General features: G+C 43.2%; 1 protein-coding gene across 3 annotated transcripts in view; it reads right to left on the reverse strand.

The window, feature by feature from the left end:
- The window catches only part of KLHL32 (kelch like family member 32), a 437,153-nt gene extending 424,653 nt beyond the window's left edge, over positions 1-12,500 (reverse strand). Inside the window, exon 1 of one of the 3 annotated variants that reach the window (XM_075338390.1) lies at positions 12,276-12,500. In XM_075338390.1, the coding sequence (XP_075194505.1) occupies positions 12,276-12,400 (125 nt within the window). In that variant the 5' untranslated portion in view covers positions 12,401-12,500. Of the gene's footprint in view, positions 1-11,521; positions 11,627-12,275 lie in introns of those variants that run through there. The other 2 variants (XM_075338392.1, XM_075338391.1) reach the window with 2 other exon arrangements.
- Between the last annotated feature and the right edge of the window lie 12,315 nt (positions 12,501-24,815).

Here is a 24,815-nt window from a genome sequence, read left to right on the forward strand (position 1 = left end):
GATCAATAATAAAAAAAATCCTCTAAAATACAACTTGCCTAATAATTCTGCACACAGTGTACTGACGTAAACCACTGACCAAATACTGAATGTGTGAACAAGGCCTTAGGAATACAACTGCTGTTAAGTGTTTCAAACACAGGCAAAGTTTTTCAAGCCAAGTTCACACTCGGCTAAAACAAACAGGGGCCCGGTTTTTATCCAGAGAAAAACATTTGGTCTGTGTAAAAAAAATGAAAAATATGTCTGAACAGACCTGTAGAAAAACATGGGTCCTAGTTTTTTACAGTCTGAATGTCGCCTCACAATGAATAAAACTTGCAGCTTGCTCACTTATTCCTGCTAAAACTTTTATTACTCAAGAGATTCTGGTAAGACTTCAATAAATTGAAGTTTTACCAGAAGGAGATTACTTAAAGGGGATTTCTGGGACTTGTATATTGATGGATTATCCTTACGCCATCAATATAAAAGTGGCTAGCTGGATGTGATCAGTTGTGGAGCTGCACAACAAAGCTCCATCAACAGCATAGGGGCCGTCACTGGTACTGCACATCTGCCCCCTATTGATTTGAGTAGGGAGCGGAAGTGGAGGACTCGACTGCGACTAATATAGGGTTGACGGAGCTCGGGTGCTTGGTACTCGTAAAGAGTGGGTGGCATGGTGGCTCAGTGGTTAGAACTGCAGCCTTGCAGCACTGGGGCCTGGGTTCAAATCTCAGCAAGGACAACATCTACAAGGAGTTTGTATGTTCTCCCCATGTTTGCGTGGGTTTCCTCCTGGTAGTCTGGTTTTCTCCCACACTCCAAAGACATACAGATAGGGAATTTAGATTGTGAGCATCAATGGGGACAGTGTTGCCAATGTATGTAAAGAGCTGTGGAATCAATAGCGCTAAAAAGTGAATAAATATTATTAATATTATTATATGAGTCAGCGTGCTCGGCACTGTTCAATACTCAATCGAATTTGTGTTTCAGACGCACAGTACTTGATTGAGTATCATGCGGGTGCTCGATATGTTCGATTTCACGGATGATGTATTGTCTATCTCATTTTTCTGAAAGTCTCTAACTGGAGGGCCGGGCTGGTGAGAAATAGAGATTTCTCATCCCCGGCCCTCCTGTTAGGGTCTCCGGAAAAATGCTTGAATTTCCCATTAACTTCCATTATGCTTGTTTTTCGAGTCAAGCCCATCTGCGCATCCGATCTGCTTGATTTCAGTAGCATTTTAGTGCTTGCTCATCACTAGTAATGAGCAGTTGGATGCTTTGATGGCTGCAACTCGAGTAGCAGAGTATAATGGAAATCAATAAAGAACTCAAGCATTTTTCCGGAAGATTTCCCAGAAAAAATGCTTGAGTTCCCCAATGACTTACATTATACTTAGGTACTCGAGTCGAGCCCATGTAAGCACCTAACTGCTAGTTACAAGTCCCGAGCACTCGAGCAAGGTAGTGCTCAGTACTTGTAACAAACAGTTGAATGCTCTGATAGGCGAGACTCGAGTATTAAGTATAATGGAAGTCAATGGGGAACTCATGCATTTTTCCTGAAAATTTCCCGGAAAAATGCTTGAGTTCCCCATTGACTTCCATTATACTCGGCTACTCCAGTTGCGCCCATCCGAGCATCCAACTGCTTGTTGTGAGTACCGAGCACTAGAGCATGGTAGTCCTCGCTTATCACTAGTCATTATGCGTACGGAGCACCCGAGCATGGTACTTATGATGTATTTGATGCCTTAGATCCACACAGAGTTTTCACTTCAACAGAAAGAAATGAAAACAAGCCATGTTTTTGAAGGAATCTCACTATTCCAGCCTCAGGCATGAGGCTGGAATACGTCAATCAATGATATATCTCAGCATGGAAATCTTCACAATTCTAAAGACTGCAAAAGGATTTTTATGTTATTTTGGAAGATATCAAGGATGGAGTGGACAGGTTTTCAGTTTTCAGCCGGCTACAATCCAAGCTACAATGACACCAAAGAAGGGTTGTTTTTGTTTTTTTTTTAGAATTATAGTGGACACTCTGCAGTGTTTATGAGATAGGAATACATCTATAATGCTATAAAACCCTCCAAGATTATTTATTACCTTGATTTTTATTCATGAATTTGATCACGTACTCTAAACACAGACCAACAAAGCAGCCATAACCAGTGGAGACCACATAATATTAGCTTATATTCTGAGGTGTAGTAAGGAACTGTGCTTACAGAGCATATTTCCACCAGATATAATATTAGTAAATTAAATTACTTGTTTAATGTATGTCTACTGGGATATAAATTACATAAACCGCGGCATGTAGCAGACGTTTCTCCCTCCACCACAATAAAGACTACAAGACTTTCAAACTGACTATTAATAAATTAAAATATACAAAAATATATTTCCATTGTGTCACTCGTATTTCATTTTAGTAAAATTCTGTACATATACTAAGGGAGAACACAAATTAATTAGCAAAAACTATTTCAGCAGGTCAATTTTAACAAGTTTCTGTCCCACTAGGCAAAGTGACGTAGGCCACGAAGACTTACAGAACGTGTATTTGAGTCTTTAAGTCAGTAGCTCCAAAGCACTCGATTTCAGTTGCAATAGTGAGAAACTAGTTCCAGACTACTAACGAAAATATGACAATGGTAAAAAGAGTTTACAAATTGGATTATTATGCCTCGCTCCAACTAGTTTATAAAACAACGGTTCAATTCTCATCCCGAAAAGTGGTACGAGTGTTGTGCGAATGTCCTGCATATGTTACGCCACATATCATATGAATGTGAGTTTTGGATTTTTTGCTTGCCATCCGTATGACATGCAAGTCCTATGCGAGTGTGCGGGTCTTTTTCTCGCATAGCCTCCGTATGTAGACATGCGTATGTCATGCATATGCCTTCCCTATGCAATGCATTTATTTTTAACATCATCTATAACATACGAGAATACTGAAAGTAAACATTTTAGCTATTTGTCAGAAATAAAAGCAAAAAAGTTTAAAATCTAGATAGATAAATATATAAATAGAATAAATTGAAACATAGAATAGACAGAAATCCTGCAGATATATAGTGCCTTTCATGTGGCACTTAAGAGTATTTATTCTTAAGTTAATAAAGAAATCATTTTAAAAAAAAATGATGTGGAGTCCCCCTCTTTTTGATAACCAGCAAAGGTAAAGCAGACAGCTGCATGCTGATTTTATCACACTGGAAAGGTCCATGGTTATTTGGACCTTCCCAGCCTTAAAATACCAGCCAGCAGCCACCCCAGAATTGGCTCATTACATTACACTGTGTGCAGAATTATTAGGCAAGTTGTATTTTAGATGATTTTTTTTTATTCATCTAATGTTTCTTGTTCAAAGGTGATTGTTTTTCAGCCTTCCTTACCTTGGCTATGTCCCTGAGTATTGCACACCTTGTGCTTTTTGATACTCCAGTAACGTTGCAGCTCTGAAATATGGCCAAACTGGTGGCAAATGGCATTTTGCCAGCTTCACGCTTGATTTTCCTCAATTCATGGGCAGTTAATTTGCGCCTTTTTTGCCCAACACGCTTATTGCGACCCTGTTGGCTATTTGCCATGAAACGCTTGAGTGGTCGGTGATCACGCTTCAAAAGTATGGCAATTTCAAGACTGCTGCATCCCTCTGCAAGCCATCTCACAATTTTGGATTTTTCAGAGCCCGTCAAATCTTTCTTCTGACCCATTTTGCCAAAGGAAAGGAAGTTGCCTAATAATTAAGCACACCTTATAGGGTGTTGATGTCATTACACCACACCCCTCCTCATTACAAAGATGCACATCACCTTATTTACTCAATTGGTAGTTGGCTCTCAAGCCTATACAGCTTGGAGTAGGACAACATGTATAAAAATTATCATGTGATCAAAATACTCACTTGCCTAATAATTCTGCACACAGTGTAGATGAGCCAATTCTGGTGCTTCGCCTTGGTTCTTTCTGATTGCCCTGGTGCAGTGGCAATTGGAGTAATGGTAGTCGGGGTTAATGTCAGCTGTGTAGTGTCAGCTGGTATCAAGCCCTTCAAAAATGTGTAAACACAAAATGGAGTCTGTTTAATTTAAATGTATTAGACATTAACAATTAAAAGAAGTACACTACTTCCTATCACTGTAACAGTAAATGGAGGACATAAGGAAAAACCTCACTACGTGGGGACCAATATCAGAAGGGTATACAGAAATGCCTACTGTATGGGGAGTGTAGACTACATATGGCCAATTGTCTACTAAACTTCCCTCAAGGCATTAGCAGTGAACCCCCAGCAAGCTGAGCCAAAGACATCAAAAGGTTTAAACATATCCCCCAGCATGCTGGAGCCTAACAGTATCCATAGCACACAGACATAAAGGAAAACGATCACAAGGAACTACATACCCAAGGCTCAGGTTGAGGGTCAAGCCCTGTTGTTAGTAATGGACAGGTGTCTATCAGACACCTCCATTATAAACACAGCAATTGAAATTTAAAAACACACAGAAATATTTTATTTAAAAAAATATTCCCCAACTCTTCCTGGTTCACCAATTATAAAAAAAATTAAAAATCACCATGCAGGTCCGCCATAGTGCAAGGGATCCACCATAGTCGATGGAATGCAATGTATTCCACAAATGGAAATATCCTTGCTACTTAACAATGCTTATTTGCACTCCATTAACTGAATTTATAAAGATTATGACCTCTGAAGAAATTAAAGGAGTAAACAGTCTGCTCCTAAGGTGGAAGTCAAGAAAAATGGTTAAGAGTAAAGCGGGCTATACAAGCTACGATATATCTAAAGAGATGTCGGCAGGGTCACGTCGTAAGTGATGCACATCTGGCCTCGTTAGTGATATCGTATCGTGTGACAGCTATGAATGAGCAGAAATACTCACCTTCTCGTTCATCGTTGACACGTCGCTCATTTTCTAAAAATCGTACGTCCAGTTGTTCATCGTTCCCGGGGCAGTACACATCGCTCCGTGTGACACCCCGGGAATGATGAACACAGCTTACCTGCGTCCCGCCGGCAATGCGGAAGGAAGGAGGTGGGCGGGATGTTTACGTCCCGCTCATTTCCGCCCCTCCGCTTCTATTGGCCGGCCGCTGTGTGACGTTGCTGTGATGCCAAACGTCCCTCCCCCTTCAGGAAGTGGATGTTCGCCGCCCACAGCGAGGTCGTTAGGAAGGTAAGTACGTGTGACGGGGGGTTACAGGATTGTGCGACACAGGCAACAAATTGCCCGTGCCGCACAAACGATGGGGGCGGGTGCGATCGCAAATGCAATAGCACAATAAATTGTAACGTGTAAAGCAGGCTTAAGACCTTAATGAGGACTAAAATGTGATGACTAGATAACTAGGTCATAACATCTCTAATAATGATCTTATAATACAGTGTGTAGTAGCAGCGAAGGCAGAGCAATGCAAGAACTACTAGAGAATCAGTTACTGGGTCAGGGGCTCCCAGGGTTCACTGATCTGCATAGGGAACAAAAGCTAGACTTCCTGGTCCAATTTCATAGAAGTGCTGCGGTAGCACATACGTACATTGAGACCAATTGAAAGGATCTGCAATCCAACTTTTCAGTCCCAGATACCACAAGACACCCTCAGTGGTCTTGAAAAGTCTAAGTATTTGTCAGCATGAGGGAGACCTACATGTTATTAGGCCCATGGTATTAATGCTATGTTAATCTGATGAGCTAATATTACATCCTGCTAATTTTTTACAAAGCACAGCACCGTACTGTTAGTAACAAATCACCTGGTATTGCAGCATAGAGTACTTTTCACATAGAAAAGCAAAGCTCTTCCAGATAAACAAAACAGTGAACATGCTAAAGAGGTTGTCCACTTCTTATAGATCTTATAGATAGATCATCAATGTCTGATAGGCCATGGTTCGACACCCAACACTGGCAGCAGGTGACCAGAAATGCTCAGTTCTGGTTCTGCTCCCACTTCTGATAGCGGCCGCAGCCAAGTACTGCACTTCTGCCTCCTATTTACTAGGAGGCGGACGTGCAGTACCCGGCCACTCTCAAAAGAAGCTGAGGAACTGAGCACTTCCGGCCATATATTGAGAACAGCTGATCGGCAGCAGTGCCGGCTGTTGGACCCTGGCTGTTCAGACATTAATGACTTGTCCTCAGGATATGCCATCAATGAGTAGTGGACAATCTCTTAATGCCAATAATCTCCTTAAAAAAACTGAACATCAGTGGAGCCAAAAGTCAGAACCCACCAATCTAATATTAATGACCAACCTACCCTATCTATAACACAATAATTTTAAGTCCCAGGTAATTCCATTAAAGGAGACCTTTCACTGGAATTTTAATTAAACCAAATACCTTCTCCAATTGCCTCTGATCCAGTAATTCCAGAACTGTTTTTCTTTTAATTTATATTCAGTCATGGTGAAAAGTGTTTTACTGAAAGTGTTGAATCATGGTGCATCATTGTGTGTGCAAACCATCTGTCGACATATAAATGAAATGAAACACTATGGCAGGATACACGTGAGAACCCCTCTGGTGACACAGAGACATACAGCTAGACTGCAGTTTGCCAAAATGTATGTAAGACAAAATCCTTTATGGAAAGCGTCTTGTGGATACATGAGAAAAAGATAGAGCTTTTTGGTAAAGCGCATCGCATCATTCTACTGCTTACCGAAAACAGAATGAGGCCTACAAAGAAAAGAACACGGTTCCTACACTCAAATATGGTGGAGGTTCAAAGATGTTGTGGGGTCATTTTACTGCCTTTGGAACTGAGTGCCTTAATTGTGTGCAGGGCATAAGGAAATCTGAAGAATACTAAAGGATTTTGGGTTGCAATGTAACACCCAGTGTCAGAAAGCTGAGTTTATGTCCTAGGTCCTGGGTCTTCCAGCAGGACAATGACCCCAAACATACTTCATGAAGCACTCATAAATTGCTAAAAACAAAGTGTTGGAGAGTTCTGAAGTGGTTGAAGTACGGATCTAAATCCCATTGAACACTTGTGGAGAGATGTTAAAATTGCTGTTGGGAGAAGGCACGTTTCAAATATGAGAGACCTGCAGCGGTTTGCAAAAGAAGAGTGGTCTAAAATTCCAACTGAGAGGTGTAAGAAGCTTGTTGATGCTTATAGGAGGCGATTGCAGCTATTTATTCCAAAGGGTGTGCAACCAAATATTAAGTTGAAGGTGACAACAATTTTGTCCAGCCCATTTTTGTGTGAAGTCATGTCCAATTTGCCTTTCTTTCCTCTGCTTTTTTTCTGTTGTTCCAATACAGATAAAGGAAAAATGAATGTGTATGACAAAACATGTGTAATTGCAATAATTTTCTGGGAGAAATACTTCATTCTCTTGAACAATTTCAAAGGTGCCAACACTGTCGGCCATGACTTTAAATGGATGGCTTTTGCCCTTTTTGATTAAAACTATTGCTGAATGCCTCATGTTATTAACATGTATAGCAATATTGAAGTTCAATTAATCATTAGTTGCAGTGTGCTGATGCATAATGAATGAATTGGGGGTATTTTCAGTGCCTCTTTGGTTCAAAGTAATGTTACCTCATAATTAAGATGTAAATTTTCACTTCATCCACCAGGGCATATAGCACAGTACTTCTTTATGGGAGTTTGATTTTTCCACACTATGATGCTGGTCAATTAAAACATGCAACAGAGTGAAAAAATCAACAACCACAGAGAAGGTTACAACTGCAGTTTAGCTAAGTATGTTCTCCTAGGAAAAGATCCGTATCGTGACCATGCTAGAAACTCCGAGGTATGTGTCCCTTCCTGTTCTTCTAGAACAGCATTGCTTTGCCTGTAATACAGTTGGGCCTTGCACTCCAGCTTTCCAGTGCTACTGCTCTACTGTGCTCCTGCTCTCCATTGCTGATTCTCTCTAATAGCTGGAAGAGACATGGCGACTGTGGAGTTCTCAGTGTGGTCATGTGAGACAAATCTTCTATCAAGAAAACACAATGGCCCATGATGCTCCTGTAACCTTCTCTGTGGGCATCTACTTTTTTGCTCCTATGAAGCACTCATGTTTTGATTGGCCGGTATAATAGAGGAGAAAAAGCAAGAGCACAAAGAGAAGTTCAGTGGTATTTGCTGAGTTATTTGAAAGGAAAATTTGCATTTTTATTCCCGGGGAACGTAACTTTGGGGTAAAAAAGCAAAACTGCTCCAGAATCAGTGGAACAGTAGCAATTAGAGAAGGTACACAGACTAAATGAGAAAATCCAGTGAACATCCTAGTTAGCACCTAAACAGCAATGATCATGTTCAATGCTTTTTGAACTAACTCTTGGTGATGTAGACAGCTAGAAGTATGTAAGTGGTTGAAGTTACTTTTCCAGTATAATATCATCTGAATCACACATAACCAGATTATTTTTACAAATCCCTTCAGCATACAAACAGGCTCATGTTTTTTTTTAACAAAGTTGGTCTGTAACTGTGGCAATGAATACCGTGTAATACTAGAATGCTTTAAAAGGGGTTGTACAGGGGTGCAAAAACAAATCTGCGTACAGCAGTGTCACATCTGTCCATAGGTTTCCTCAGGTACAGCAAGTCAGCTCTATAGAAGTTAATACTGCTTAACTGCTAACACGTACACAGAAAAAAGCGCTTTTTGTATGTGTCTATAGAGTCTTTTTTGCTAAGCAGTTCGTGGCTATTTCCACACAAAGTATTTAGAGTTTTTGAAACAGAAACTGAAAGGAAACTCTTCAAATCTTCCTCAAAAATGCAAAACTTCTCAAAAACTTGGATCTTTTTCTCAGTTTCTTCTAAAAAACTCAGAAAAGATTCTCTATACTTATAGCCACAAAGCAGAAATTCCATGTTTTTGAGTATTGAAATTTGCAGGACTTGCAGTATTTGCTGTTTTTACTCAGTTTCTGCTCCAAAAACTCTTCGAAAACTTTGTGTGCACTTAATCCTAGTTTCTAATGCCCATGCAGTTATGCAGAATTAACGGCATTTGCCAATCCCACTGCTCTGTACATTAGTGTGATTTTTAGCGGTATCCAGGACTAATTGGCTTCGTGTGAGCACTGTAGGAATCATAAGACGATCACAAAAATAAATGGTGCTACACCATCATAACCCAGTCTACATGGGTATTTTAACGCTTTTTGATGGAGTTCTGAAGCTAACATTCACTACCAAACACTAGGGCTCCTGTAGACATCTGATAAAATCGGTCCAATCTTGGACCACAATCCATGACTCCTACATCCTGAGCATCCCAGCTTAATAAAAGTATATAATGCGGTCATGCTCCAGATGAGAACCCCATGGTCAGTCCGTGCATTGAGATCAAATTGATTTGCACAGAGGTCTGCATAAGCCGAGTCCAGACATAATGGACAGAGCAGCTGAGGTGAAGCCACAAATGGCAGCGGCATGCGGTTTTTAAAGTTGATTTCTAATAGCTACAAAGTTTTGTAAGCTGCTGTTTTATCCACAAAACCACACGACCACCAACAATTTCATAATCACACTGCAGTAAACTCACATTAGTTCAATTTTTTGATCACTCAATAACAATCAAAAACTTTGAATATGGAATATATAGCAGGTACCAAATATGCATGGGTTCAGATAGTTATTGCCTACAGCATCTCACATAAGCCACATAATAAACAGTTCATGCAGTATGCATGTAAATAGTGCATACAGCGGTCAATAAAACAGTACCATACAGTATATAACTACACAGAGTACATGGCACCCATGTAATTAGGGTCATACAGCGCCCTGTGCACCAATATCCCTAAAGCATTTACCTACCTAGCATTCTTCCCACTAAGCGGTGGCAGGCACATAGTGCTGTTACAACATCATGCTCAGGGGCAAACATATCATTCATTGGTGCAACCAAGGACCCAAGAGGTCAGGGGGCCCATTTCCACCTCTAACGTAGGAATAATTATGCATTATGATGAACTCTTGTACTGCAAAGGGCCCAAATGTTGTTCTTGCACAGAGGTCTCTTCTATGTTTGTCCACCAGTGGTCACACTCATCCCACTTTTCACAAGAAGTTCCAAAATGTCTAATTGTTGTGGAGCCATTGGCTTTGGACTCTTAAATCAACCAGTGATTAATATTAATAAGAGAAAAAGAATTTCAGGAGATGGGCATTTTACAAATTAATTGTGATTTTAACAATCCGATCGAGAGAATTGGGACCATCTAATCGAATCTCCTCCCAGCAGTATTGTGCATGGTGAACAGTATGGTCAGGCTCGGACTGGCCCACAGAACGGGAGAATCATCCGGTGAGTCCCTTTGCAGTATAGTATGTCACTTAGGCTGGGGCCAAACAAGCATATGGTATCCGATGGGAGTGCATTGGATGTGATATGCTAATGACCCTCAGCTCCCGCTGTGCTGCGAGTGTAAGCCGAGTATCATGCAACTGTGATCCGATCCTGTGAGCGGATCACAGCTGTGGAGGAAAGTGTGGGCGCTGCAGAGGAGAAGGAGGGATTAATCTCCCTATCTCCTCCATTCACAGCTAATGTGATTATTGCACTGCACTCCGGTTTCATCTGAGAGCAGTGCGATGTTTCACTCGCACCCATAGACTTGTATGGGTGTGAGTGAATACGGATCGGATTCCACCTGCAGCATGCTGTGACTATTTTCTCGGTCCGATTAGGGCTGAGAAAATAATCTCAGATGGGATCGGCCCCCAAAGAGTAACATGGGTCCGAGTGGAATGCGATTTTTTATCACATTCCACTCAGGCCATTTTACTCGCCATATGTCCTAGGCCTTACACCCAATCTTGATCAGTAATTTGCCCCATACAATCGTTTCACTATGTACAGATAAAGAAAGCATCTCATCACTCATTTTACAAACTACCCAGTATATAATTATATAGAAGCATAGGTAAATTTGTGAATATAATATTTGCATGTAGTTAATCAGTAGGCCCACATTGTCCATGTTACTGGTCGGCCCCTGACGCCCCAGTCTGACACTGAGTATGGTGTACATCAGAATGTGCCTACTACTTACCTAATTCTGTGCGGATACCCAAATAATCTCATTACATGCGTATTTTTATATATGACAAAAGTCAAGAAAACATCCTGCCCTAGAAATAATCCATTACACTCTGAATAGGAGCTTTTCTTCATTTTCCTAAAATCCCCAATCAAATTAAGAGTTCATAACTCCTGGGCGTTTAGTTCTGCACATACATTATGCTACATAATCCGATGGCGTATACAGGAGGGCAGATAACTAGTTGAAAAGCTCCACAAGGCTCCAGACAGAAGTGTGAATATCTTTCAGTATCTTACCACAGGCACATCATTTGTCCCTGCTAATGTTGCTATCTGATGGATGTGCTCTCATACGAGCCATGGGAAGCTATAAAAAGCTATCTAGCTAGAATGCACTAAAGCACATGATCACATTTCCTTAATCGTCCAGGCTGGAGTTTCATATTCATGTTAAAGACTTCTTACCAAATGCAGATCTGAAATTCGCATCAGTAATGCCGGCGCTGTTCACGCTCCTTCTAGCCTATTATGAAGAATGTACAATGTAGATTGATTTTCCATGTTTTAGTATCAGGCTCTTCAGGCATGTGTTCTCCAATAGGCCAGTGGCAGGACATTTTGCAGATGACTTTTTCTTCCAGACATATTTGCTCCCAGTATATGGCTCCATGTTCTGTAACACTCGGTGGTGATGTCATACACCTGGCTTTTTCTGGTCTGCACTGAATTAACCACCCACAGTACAACTGGAACTATAATACAAATTGCTCATACACATAAATGAGCATTTAATATTCCCACAGCAGATTAGACCAGCAAATGGCTCATCTATGGCAAGTAGTGATGCAGCAGTGGCCCTGCAGTAGAATACTAAATGCACAACAACAAAACAGGTTTCCTTTGATTGAACTCATCCAAGAAAGACACAACTCAGACACTTCAGCACTGAACTGCTTCACCCCTGGAAACTGAAGGAGGGGGCTGAGGCTGCTGCAGCCAGCTGGCACTTCTACAAGTACCTGGTAACCAGGCTGGATATTATTACATGCCCATCCAAGTGCAGCACCTCTTACTAATCACTATCTGACATATAGACAGCATATCATGTCACAGAAAGCAAAGAAAGGGCTGATATATGCATGCACTACAATGCTCAGCAAGGTCAAGAACGATGAGGCAGGGAAAAAGGGCACCTGTCAGTGGCAACCACAGGGCTCACCTTCTGTGTTCATGAGATGCAGGAGGCAGGGGGGTAGCCGGGTGTCTGAGGCTCCTGGTGGCCGTCCTTGGAGATGGCAGAGGCTGCTGGTGGTAAGGAGCTGGCCTGTGCTGACACAGTGACATGTATGCGGTGCCCAGAGATGTGTACAATGTGTACAGTGAGTGCTGCTTGTATTGTCTGGGCTGCAGCAGCTCCTCCTCCTGGTGATGCTGGAGATGCTGCTGGTGCTGGATCTGTCCCCTGGTATGTCACATGAGCCTAGCAGCAGGCAGCTCACCATGCACTGTCCTACACCTGCAGGAGGGACAAGAAAAGTACATGACTGATGGCTTTATGGCACTAATATTGCACCATGGTACATCAATAGGATGCTGGAATGATAGAAATGTAGCCATTAGACAGGTATAGGGAACGTGTTTACAAAATACTATCAGAAACAATAACAATGCAGTGATACATGGTGGAAACTGAAAAATAGACAAATATAGGCACATGTTTACAAAATACTATCAGAAACAATAACAATGCAGTGATACAATACTGGTGGAAACTGAAAAATAGACAAATATAGGCACATGTTTACAAAATACTATCAGAAATAATAACAATGCAGTGATACAATACTGGTGGAAACTGAAAAATAGACAAATATAGGCACATGTTTACAAAATACTATCAGAAACAATAACAATGCAGTGATACAATACTGGTGGAAACTGAAAAATAGACAAATATAGGCACATGTTTACAAAATACTATCAGAAACAATAACAATGCAGTGATACAATACTGGTGGAAACTGAAAAATAGACAAATATAGGCACATGTTTACAAAATACTATCAGAAATAATAACAATGCAGTGATACAATACTGGTGGAAACTGAAAAATAGACAAATATAGGCACATGTTTACAAAATACTATCAGAAACAATAACAATGCAGTGATACAATACTGGTGGAAACTGAAAAATAGACAAATATAGGCACATGTTTACAAAATACTATCAGAAATAATAACAATGCAGTGATACAATACTGGTGGAAACTGAAAAATAGACAAATATAGGCACATGTTTACAAAATACTATCAGAAATAATAACAATGCAGTGATACAATACTGGGGGAAACTGAAAAATAGACAAATATAGGCACATGTTTACAAAATACTATCATAAATAATAACAATGATACAATTAGAATAATATTGGGGGAAAACTGATAAATAGTAAGATAAGTATAAGACACGTGTTTACAAAATGCTATCAGAAATAGTAATGCAGTGATACAATTATATAAATATTGGGGAGACTGAAAATAGTAAGATGAGTATAAGGCGCATGTTTACAAAATACTATCAGAAATAATAACAATGCAGTGATACTATTAGATCAATACTGGGGGAAAACTGATAAATAAGACAAGTATAAGGCACATGTTTACAAATTACTAGCAGAAATAATAATGCAGTGATACAATTAGATCAATTCTGAAGAAAACTGATAAATAGTGAATAGGACAAGAAAGAAAGTAAAAGGCACGTGTTTACAAAATACTATCAGAAATAATAATAATGCAGTGATACAATTAGATCAGTACTGGGGGAAAACTGATAAATAGACAAGTATAAGGAATGTGTTTACAAAATACTATCATAATGCAGTGATACAATTATATCAATACTGGGAAAACTGATAAATAGTAAGACAAGTATAAGGCACGTGTTTACAAAATACTATCATAAATAATAACAATGCAGTGATACAATTATATCAATACTGGGAAAACTGATAAATATATATAAAGTGTATATATATAAACTGATAAATAAATATAAAGTATAAGGCACGCGTTTACAAAATACTAACAAAAAAATAATGCAATGATACAATTATATAAATATTGGTGAAACTGAAAAATAGTAAGACGAATATAAGACACGTGTTTACAAAATACTATATAAATAATAACAATGCAGTGATACAATACTGGTGAAAACTAAAAAATAGAAAGATAAGTATAAGGCACGTGTTTACAAAATACTATCATATACTGTATAATAACAATGCAATGATACAATTAGATCAGTACTGGGGGAAAACTGATAAATAGAAAGACAAGTATAAGGCACATGTTTACAAAATACTATTATAAATAATAACAATGCAGTGATACAATTAGAACAATATTGGTGAAACAGATAAATAGTAAGACAAGGATATGGCACATGTTTACAAATTACTATCAAAAATAATAACAATGCAGTGATACGATTAGATCAATATTGGTGAAAATTGATATATAAAGACAAGTATAAAGCGGGCTTTACACACAGCGACATCGCTAGCGATGTCGCTGGTGAAAGCACCTGCCCCCGTCGGTTGTGCGTCACGGGCAAATCGCTGCCCGTGGCGCACAACATCGCTAGGAACAGTCACACATACCTGCCTAGCGACGTTGCTGTGGCCGGCGAACTGCCTCCTTTCTAAGGGGGCGGTTCGTTCGGCGTCACAGCGACGTCACTAAGCGGCCTCCCAATAGAAGCGGAGGGGCGGAGATGAGCGGACCGAACATCCCGCCCCCCTCCTTCATTCCTCATTCCGGGCGGCCGCAGGTACGACGAACATAGCGATGTGTGCCGCCGCAGGAACGAAGAACAACCTGCGTTCTGCAGCAGCAATGATAATCGGGATAGGAATGACTGGACAACGATCAACGATTTGGTAAGTAACTTTGATCGTTAATGGTCGTTCCTGCGTTTCACATGCAACGACGTTGCTAACGAGGCCGGATGTGCGTCACGAATTCCATGACCCCAACAACATCTTGTTAGCGATGTCGTTGCGTCTAAAGCCCGTTTAAGGCACATGTTTACAAAATACTTTCATAAATAATAATAATGCAGTGATACAATACTGTTGGAAACTGAAAAATAGAAAGACAAGTATAAGGCACATGTTTACAAAACACTAACAGAAATAATAACAATGCCATGATACAATTAGATCAATACTGGAGGAAACTGATAAATAGTATGTGACTACTTAGGGGTACTTTGCACACTACGATATCGCAGGTGTGATGTCAGTGGGGTCAAATCGAAAGTGACGCACATCCGGCGTCGCTGTCGATATCGTAGTGTGTAAATCCTTTTTGATACGATTAATTAATTATTCAGTGTAGTGTCCGACATTTATCATAATTGCGCGGCAGCGACGGTACGATGTTGTTCCTTGTTCCCCTGCGGCAGCACACATCGCTGTGTGAGAAGCCGCAGGAGCGAGGAACATCTCCTACCTGCGTCACCGCAGCTCACGCCAGCTATGCGGAAGGACGGCGGTGGGCGAGATGTTTATGTGGCACCCCAGGGTTCAATTGCCACAAATATACCTGTACCTGGGCAGGGAAGGATCTCCACATCAGGTAATCCCACATACAACATTTCCACTCCAAGCCTGGAGGGGGAGCTCTACAAGTTGAGTTCAGGTGAGGTCCCCTTTAAAGCCAGGTTTGGAGGCGGAGTCAGAGAGACAGTTGACAGTTGGAGAAAAGGAGACTGTGCGAGCAGAGAGTGAGGGAAGACATCAAAATAGAGAGGGCAGGGCTTAGCCCGCACAAGTAACTGTGTGACCGCCTGAGGGATCAAGAGTGAGGCAAAAGAGGAGTGACCGGGGAGGTGGAGCCAGACCGGTTCATCCCCAAGGAACAGCGCTGATTATCGGACACCGGCGTCCGAGATTGTGAGGGATCTAATCTGCCCAGCAATAAAGACCGGGGGCCAGGGAGACTGCAGATCTCCTGGCCGCAGCAGCACCTGAAGGCAAAGCCGCTACACAGAGCTTAGGGATCGCAGTGAGTACAGCAGTGCCCCTTAGAGAAGCTCCCGCCGCCTGCCATACAGGTGAAGACAGTGAGAGAGGGACAAGGTATAGCTACAGGCAGCCTAGTACGAAAGAGAGACACAGCGCAGCAGGGAGGCCACACAACTAACCTGGTGCAGAGATCCTGAACTGTTCCCAGATCACCCAAAAACTGTAACATCAGAAACTGAACCCCTTTTTAACACCTGCAAGTAAAATCTGGTCAGAGTTAATGAATTGGTGTGACACACTTTATTTCTTCATCTGAGGAGCCATAGGCTGCTGCACTAAAGTGACAGTTGAAAAGGCTGTGAGGAAAAACGGCCGCCATATCTGTGTACTACTAAAACTGCCCTGGGGACCCCGCTTCACCTACGGGAAGCGTAAACAACTGGCTGCCTAACCATCACCCCAGAGGTCTGACCTGCAGCCCCAGTAACCATACTGGAACCGTAGGTGGCGTCACGAAATACTTTTATTTATTTATTTATTTATTTATTTTTTTCTTTATTATTTTTTTTTAATTTTTTTTTATTTTATTATTTATTGACTTTCAGCGACCACCAGGGCCATGGAACCGGGCACAGGCCCCCGTGACATAATCCCATTAACCAACACCCGGAACCGAATACCCCATGGCCTTGGGGCGGGTCATTTACGTCCCGCTCATCTCCGCCCCTCCGCTTCTATTGGCCGCCTGCCGTGTGACGTCGCTGTGACGCCGCACAACCCGCCCCCTTAGTAAGGAGGTGGGTCGCCGGCCAGAGCGACGTCGCAGGGCAGGTGAGTTCATGTGAAGCTGTGGTAGTGATAATGTTCGCTAGGGCAGCGATCACAAGATATCGCTGCTGCGACGGGGGCAGGGACTATCGCGCTCGGCATCGCAAGCATTGGCTTGCGATGTCGTAGTGTGCAAAGTACCCCTTAGTGTTATTATCAGACGTATCCCCTTTAGCAGTGTGAGCCTGGGATGCCAACCATCCAGAAATTCCAGGATAGCCCGTGAAAATAGAACTCTTTTTTGCCCCATCTGTAAAAAAAATTGAAGGTGTCCATGATTTTTTTTGAAGCTGAAGAGACATATACAGATTATTATGCCCGTCATTATCATCATTTTACAGTTTACAGCGAATGCAGCTAATGTGCTGATATCAGAATTCTAGGTGGCATGTGTAATCATAATTTATTGTGGTATTCCAATGTGTCTGCAAAAAATATTGCCTGTCAGTGATTTTTTTTGATAGGCTGTTCAGGAAAAATAAAAACTCAAGTTGGCATCCCTGGTGAGAGTTATGTGATAGTCCGGGAAACAAACAGAAATCGCATAGCTAAAAATTACATCTGTCCCCCCGCCCCTCCCCCTTCAATGCTCTTAACGAGGGAAGGTGGTTATTGGCGAAAATCTCACGATAAAGGACCCCATCCATCTTTCTTCAATATGGTGCAATCGTCCTGTCCCCATTACAGAAAAGCATCCACAAAGTATGATGTTTCCACCCCAATGATTCACAGTTAGAACGGTGTTAATAGAGTTGTACTCCTGCTTCTTCTTCCTCCGAACACAGAGAATGGAGTTGATACCAAATAGTTCTATTTTGGTTTCATCTGACCACATGAGGTTCGCCCATGCCTCCTCTGGATCATCCAGATGGTCATTGCCGAACTTTAAATGGGCCTGGACATGTGCGGGCGTGAGCAGGGAAACCTAACATTCAGTGACCACTTCCGGTGTCTTACCGCGGGACAGGAAGTGATTTCAAAATAAGAAGCCGGCGTGACACATAAAAAGATACCACCGGGGAAGGTATACCGTGCTTCTATCCGGTGGATTGGGGGTCATTATACCTCAGCAATAGTGGGTAATACATACTATACGTCTTGCCCACCACTGAAGACTATCGATGTCGGTCTAATATTCCAGGAAAGCCAAACCTAAAAGAAAATTGGCATTACTACTATCTGGATATGATGAAATCCTTTGTTCTTCCCCTGATGAACCCCTAGAAGAAATATTTAGGGGGGAAACGCGTCGGGATTGGGATTTGCTACAGTGATCCTAGCAGATAAGTTCCCTGCTGGGATTTTTGCTAATAACTAATATCACTGGTATATCATTACCAAATGTCATCTGCATAACTGTGCAGGAATGTACCTGTGCACAGTTTATGATCTAGCTATCATATTCATCGTGACCAATTTTTTAGTCAATATTTATGGATTTCCAAATCTGATGCAAACACACTAATAAGCATCACCTTTCTTGTTTTTTCCTATTTATTATAAAGGATAAGCTGCATCAGGGTTGCCTAGTTGCTTAGGTAACCAGATTATGATAATGACCTTATGACTATATTTGCACCTTTTATTCTTGGTGGTGGGTGCTCCTGCGACTTGCGGGTTTAAGGGACAGAATAGGGAGAGCCGACGAGGAGCGGGGGGTACCCAATACTTTATGGTGCACCTCCGCTGGTAGGCAGGTAAAAGAGAGGGTTAGACTATCCCCCTCTCTACATCTTCTAGAATCAGAGGGCATTTCATCTAGTAAAAACCAAAAAAATCCTCTGATTTATGCTACCTAGAACCCTACCCTGAGTGTTGAGACAATTGTTTCCCTCATCTGTTCACTCTGGTTTGAATCTCCTCTGTCCTGTTATTCACCTCACTTGACCAGTGTTTTTGACAGATTAAGAGTTATTATGCTCTGTCTTCTAGAGCATTTTTAAATTTAAATACAATAAAATAACGTTTTTAGGAGTTTTTTTCTTTAGGTTTTCTGAACTTCAAATGGGCCTGGACATGTGCGGGCGTGAGCAGGGAAACCTTGTGTGCCCTACAATATTTTAATCTATGATGGCGTAGTGTGTTACTAATGATAATCATTGAGACTATTGGCCCAGCTCTCTTCGGGTCATTGACCAGGTCATCCTGTGTAATTCTGGGATTATTCCTGATTCCTGAACTTTCACAGAATCATCCTTACCCCATGAGATGTCATCTTGCACAGAGCTCCAGCCCGAGTAAGACTGTCAGTTGTTGTTGCCTTCTCACCAAACTTGTTGCCTTTTGTCATGTAGCCCATCCCAGCTGGTGCAGGCCTATAATTTTATCCCTGGTGTCCTTAAACAGCTCTTTGGTCTTGGCCATGGTGGTTTCACGGGTGTGTCACGGGTGACAGACAGTCCTGTAGTGTCTGGCTATGCAAGGTCACAGTGTTTGGCTGCACAAACTGTTACCTGATCTTCTATCATTCCTGCTTGTTCCTACGGAAATCCGCAAAAAGAAAAGGGTTTGTTTTTGTAGTAAAGAGAGTCATTTTATAGTAATCTGTCCCTTAGTTCTTCAGCAAAAGAGAACATTAGGAACTCGGCTTACCTTTGGTGGTGTGGGGATGGACATTCTGGATTTGTGTTTGTCTTCCACATGTAATTCTTGCTTTGTTCTGACAGCAGATGTGGAGCTAGAGAGCAGGACTGAGAAAATGTCTTTGTTTGTGGACACTGGAGCAGGAGTTAGCGTGGTGGATGCTCTGTTTGTAAGAACTCATGGGCTTATCTGCAGTATGTCTACTAAACTCATCTCCATCTATGCCATAACCGCAGCACCACTTGCTCAGGGATGCCTGACACAGATTGTACATGATATAAAACTTAGGGTAGGACCCCTGCATTATGAAGTAATTTCCTGCTATGTTCTTGAAGGCCTTTCCACTTCAATCGTACTGGGTCTACCCTGGTTGGTGAAACATAATCCTATAGTGGATTGGCAATCCAGGAAAATTGTGGAGTGGGTAAACTACTGTTCTGATAATTGTTTGAACACTTCTTTCTCTGCGGTCTCTATGCAGACTTTACCTGCATTTTTGTCCGGGTTTGAGGATATTTTTCACCATTTAGTGGGCAGGTTTGTGGTAGTTTATTTGGACAGTATCTTGACCTACTCTCCCGATATGGAGTCATATCAGGTACATATTAAACAGGTATTACAGATGTTGAGAGATAAAAAAAACTGTATGCCAAACTGGAGAAGTGTGTTTTCACTGTCCAGGAAGTGCAATTTTTGGGATTCCTGCCTGCTTCCGGTCTTCTTATGGATCTAGATGGGGGTACTTGACTGGGATCATCTAGAAAACCTAAATCGTTACAGCACTTTCTTGGATTTTTCAATTTTTAAAGGAAATGTATTCAGAACTTTATGTTAAACGTAAAACCTCTCACTGACATAGCAAAGAAAGGATTGGATTTCTCTAAATCTTCGGACTCTGCCCAGCAGGCTTTTTTCTCTTTAGGCTATGTGCACACACTGCGTTTTTTTGACACTGCGTTTTTGTGCGTTTTTTAGCGCTAAAAACGCACAGAAACGCAGCGTCTTTAAAAACGCGTGAAAAACGCATGTTTTGGTGCGTTTTTGGCTGCGTTTTGCTGCGCTTTTGCGCACTGCGTTTTTCTATCAGTGAACATTGCCATTAAAGATTGTTGAAAAAAAAATAAAAAAAAAATGGTCTGATGTCATTTCCTTCTACCATATGTTCTTCATTCTCTACTAGTGTATGTAGGAGAGCAGACAGCTGCAGAACTACAAGGCTCAGCATGCTCCATCCAGGACTGTATGCTGGAGGGAGAGTCAGGGGGAGCAGACCTACAAGGCTCAACATACTCCATCCACTATTGGATGCAGGAGAGCAGACAGCAGCTGCAGAACTACAAGGCTCAGCATCCTCCATCCACTAGTGGATGCAGGAGAGCAGACAACAGCTGCCGAACTACAAGGCTCAGCATCCTCCATCCAATAGTGTATGCAGGAGAGCATACAGCAACTGCAGAACTACAAGGCTCAGCATCCTCCTTCCAGGACTGTATGCAGGATTTCTTTGCCCCCCCCCCAAAGAAAAAAAAAAGACTTGGGCTTCGCCATATTTTTCTATGCTAGCCAGGTACAGCAGGGAGGGTACGGGCTGCCTCCAACCCCCAGCTGCCTATTTGTACCCGGCTGGGAACCAAAAATATAGGGAAGCCCTTTTTTTTTTATTTCATGAATTTCATGAAATAATTAAAAAAAAATGACATGGGCTTCGCCCAATTTTTGAGTCCAGCCAGGTACAACTAGGCAGCTGGGGATTGGAATCCACAATGCAGGGTGCCCATGCTTTCTGGGCACCCCCGCTGCGAATTGCAGTCCGCAGCCACCCCAGAAAATGGCGTTTTCATAGAAGCGCCATCTTCTGGCGCTGTATCCAACTCTTCCAGCGACCCTGATGCCGGGTGGCTCGCTGGGTAATAATGGGGTTAGGGCTAGCTGTATATTATCAGCTGGCCCTAAGCCCGAAATTCATGGTGTCATGCCAATGTTAGACATGGCCACCATGAATTTCTAGTAAAGATAAAAAAAAAACACAACACACAGAAAAATATTTTTATTAGAAATAAAACACAACACAATTAGTGACTCCATCTTTATTGAAATAAAGAACCCCCCTCCGCAGTAATCCTGGGTAAAGGGTCCCGCGCTGTCCAATCCGGATCCAATATCATCTGATCGGTTTGCTGGAAGGCAAAGCGATCAGATGCTGTGTCAGGTTCCAGGATGTGAATCACATCACACATCAGCTGATTGTATAAACGGCTTTTATACAATCAGCTGATGCATCAGTGCAAAAAAAAAAAATACTCACTAGTGCTGATTACCGGCAGCTCCTGGAGCGGAGTTTGATCCCATCCGATCGCTGCAGGAGCTGCCGGTAATCAGGGATGAAGTCTCCTGACGGCATCCGCTGACAGGTTAAGCTGGCCGGGCGCCTGCGTCACCGCGAGAGTTACGATCAGCTGATGCGTCAGGTGCCTGCATCAGGTGATCCATCGCCAGGTCCTGCAGCTATCGGAGATATCCCGGCCTTCTGCACACAGCCGGAGCGGCGGTACCGGGAGAGGAGCTGGTAGCGGACATGGCAGCGGGAGTCTGCAGACACGTAAGTATGACATTTTTTTTTCTACTGTTCACTTTTGTTTTCACAGCTGCCTCCACCTCCCGCCCAGACATGGCGCCGCACGGCAGCAGACAGGACTGGAGGTGGACGCAGCGGTGACGGTACCGGGAGGATTCACGCTTCTGTATTTACTGACAGAAGGAATCCTCTTCCTGTACATGTCCCTTTACTGCCCACCCCTTGCACTTATAGCTGCGTTTTTAGTAATAAAAACGCACTAAAACGCAGCTATATTTGCAATTTGCAGTTTTCATTGCGTTTTTGAACATCCCATTGAACTCAATGGGTGGAAAACGCAGTGAAAAATGCAAAAATAATTGACATGCTGCGGTTTTGTGGGCACTACAGATGGGAATGAGGGATGCTTTGCAGCACCACCCATGGTGTGCGGCCAGGAATTAGCCGCCGCTGCAAGATGTTGCTCTCCTCTGGGGCTGATGTTAACGCAGCACAGATAGTCCAGCTTCCCACAGGTGGAGCAAGCCCCAGGGAGGATGAGGATGATGTGGACCGCTGATGGCGCCGAAGCGCGGGTCGGCGGCACCGGCAATGACAAGGACGACACAGGGGGCTGCGGTTCAAAGTTCCGTTTACTCACAGTTCTTAAGGTGCCCCGGAGGTGCCGCTCTCCGCCGCCATGGATAGACTCCAGCCAGTCCCGGGAGAATCAGAGGCAATCACCGGTGTCTGTGGAAATGTATGAGACCTTCCTTCTTGCGCTAACACACGGTTCCCCGAAGCTTGAAGCAATTTGGGGGCCCTGCTGTCGGTGTTAAGTGTGAATGCATAAACTATCTATATAAAACATTCATTTACTGTAGCATTTCACATGCAGCTATTGTATGGGGGACCTGCCCTTAACCCCCTACATAGGCTCTGGATGTGCTCAGAGCGTTCCGAACCCATCTTCTCTACTTCAGCACACCGACAGATTTTCTGGGCTTACTAATTATTTACAGGTGCAGTCCTGGCCACACATATCACGGTGTCCCAGGTGCCAAGTTTTTTAAGCAAAGAAAAAGAGAAAAAAACCCAACATTCTGCACATTATACTGTAGCATTAGTTAACTATCAACAACACATTTTTCTTTCATGTTACCATCTGAGCCGCTGTTGGTGGTACCAGAGGACCGGACCGGTCCCAGTCTCTCCTGGTTCTGTACACTATGCGACTCTCTCCAGTATAGTGTCCAGTATTTCCACAGCGACCAGAGATCAAGAGTCCGGTCCATTGATAAAGTCAGTCCAATTATATGCTCCCCGGTGTTCTGTGGCAACCATGATGCTCCCGTAAAGTGCGGCATGAAGCCCACGGGAAAGGCATAGCATAACATACAGCACCGATGGAGCTAGTGATGGTCACACAGTGTCAGCAACGGGGGAAGCTTAACGACAAGGTCTTGGTTACAGTAATGCGGGCATCACACGGGACAATAAATCGTGCAATCGCATAAGTGATCGCACCCGCCCCTGTCGTTTGTGCGTCATGGGCAATTAGTTGCCCGTGGCGCACAAAGTCGTTAACCCTCTGTCACACACACTTACCCCCCGGGCGACGTCGCTGTGGGCAGCGAACATCCTCTTCCTGAAGGGGGAGGGACGTTCGGCGTCACAGCGACGTCACACGGCAGCCGGCCAATAGAAGTGGAGGGGTGGAGATGAGCGGAACGTAAACATCCCGCCCACCTCCTTCCTTCCACATTGCCGGCGGGACGCAGGTAAGCTGTGTTCGTCGCTCCCGGGGTGTCACACAGAGCGATGTGTGCTGCCACGGGAGCGACGAACAACCGGCACACAGAAGGAGGAACGAGATTATGAAAATGAACGACGTGTCAATGAGCAACGATAAGGTGAGTATTTTTGCTCGTTCACAGTCGTTCAGAGGTGTCACACGGTACGATATCTCTGACGATGCCGGATCTGCGTCACTAATGACGTGACCCCGACGACATATCGCCAGATATATCGTACCGTGTAACGCCCGCATAAGTCTCTGGAAGTGGAGCTCTTTTTCTCGCTCTTTCTGGGCTCCACCCACGCTTTCGTTCTCTTTTTGGGTTCCACCCACGATAGCACACCTCTTCTTTTCCCGTGCCAAGATGATTAATGGCAGGCAGACAGTTCTTGTATAGTCCATAAATCACACAACAACAATATCTGGTTTTGTGCCACAGGGGGAAAGTTTTTAAGGCACGCAGTACCCACGGACCAGATAGTCCAGCTCCCCGCAGGTGGAGCCAGCCCCAGGGAGGATGAGGACGATGGGGACGGCTGATGGCGCTGAAGCGTTGGGCGGCAGCTCCGGCAATTACAAGGATGACACAGGGGGCTGCAGTTCAAAGTTCCGTTTACTCACAGTTCTTAAGGTGCCCCGGAGGTGCCACTCTCCGCCACCATGTATGAACTCCAGCCGGTCCCGGGTGAATCAGAGGCAATCACCGGTGTCTGTGGAAATGTGTGAGACCTTCCTCCTTGACACACGGTTCCCCGTAGCTTGAAGCAATTTGGGGACCCCGCTGTTGGTGTTAAGTGTCCCGTCCCGTATGCAGGTGACGTGGGTCCTCGCCATGGGGTCCGACTGTAGCCCTGACCCCGGATCCCATATGTCACTGTGCTCCGGGAAAATGGATAGTGGACGGTGGGACATGAAATCCCCATCTCCTGCAGATTTGTTGGAGTCCGTGAAGGTGTCCCCA

The sequence above is a fragment of the Anomaloglossus baeobatrachus genome, chromosome 3 (genome assembly GCF_048569485.1).
Source record: "Anomaloglossus baeobatrachus isolate aAnoBae1 chromosome 3, aAnoBae1.hap1, whole genome shotgun sequence".
Classification (NCBI taxonomy): Eukaryota; Metazoa; Chordata; class Amphibia; order Anura; family Aromobatidae; genus Anomaloglossus; species Anomaloglossus baeobatrachus.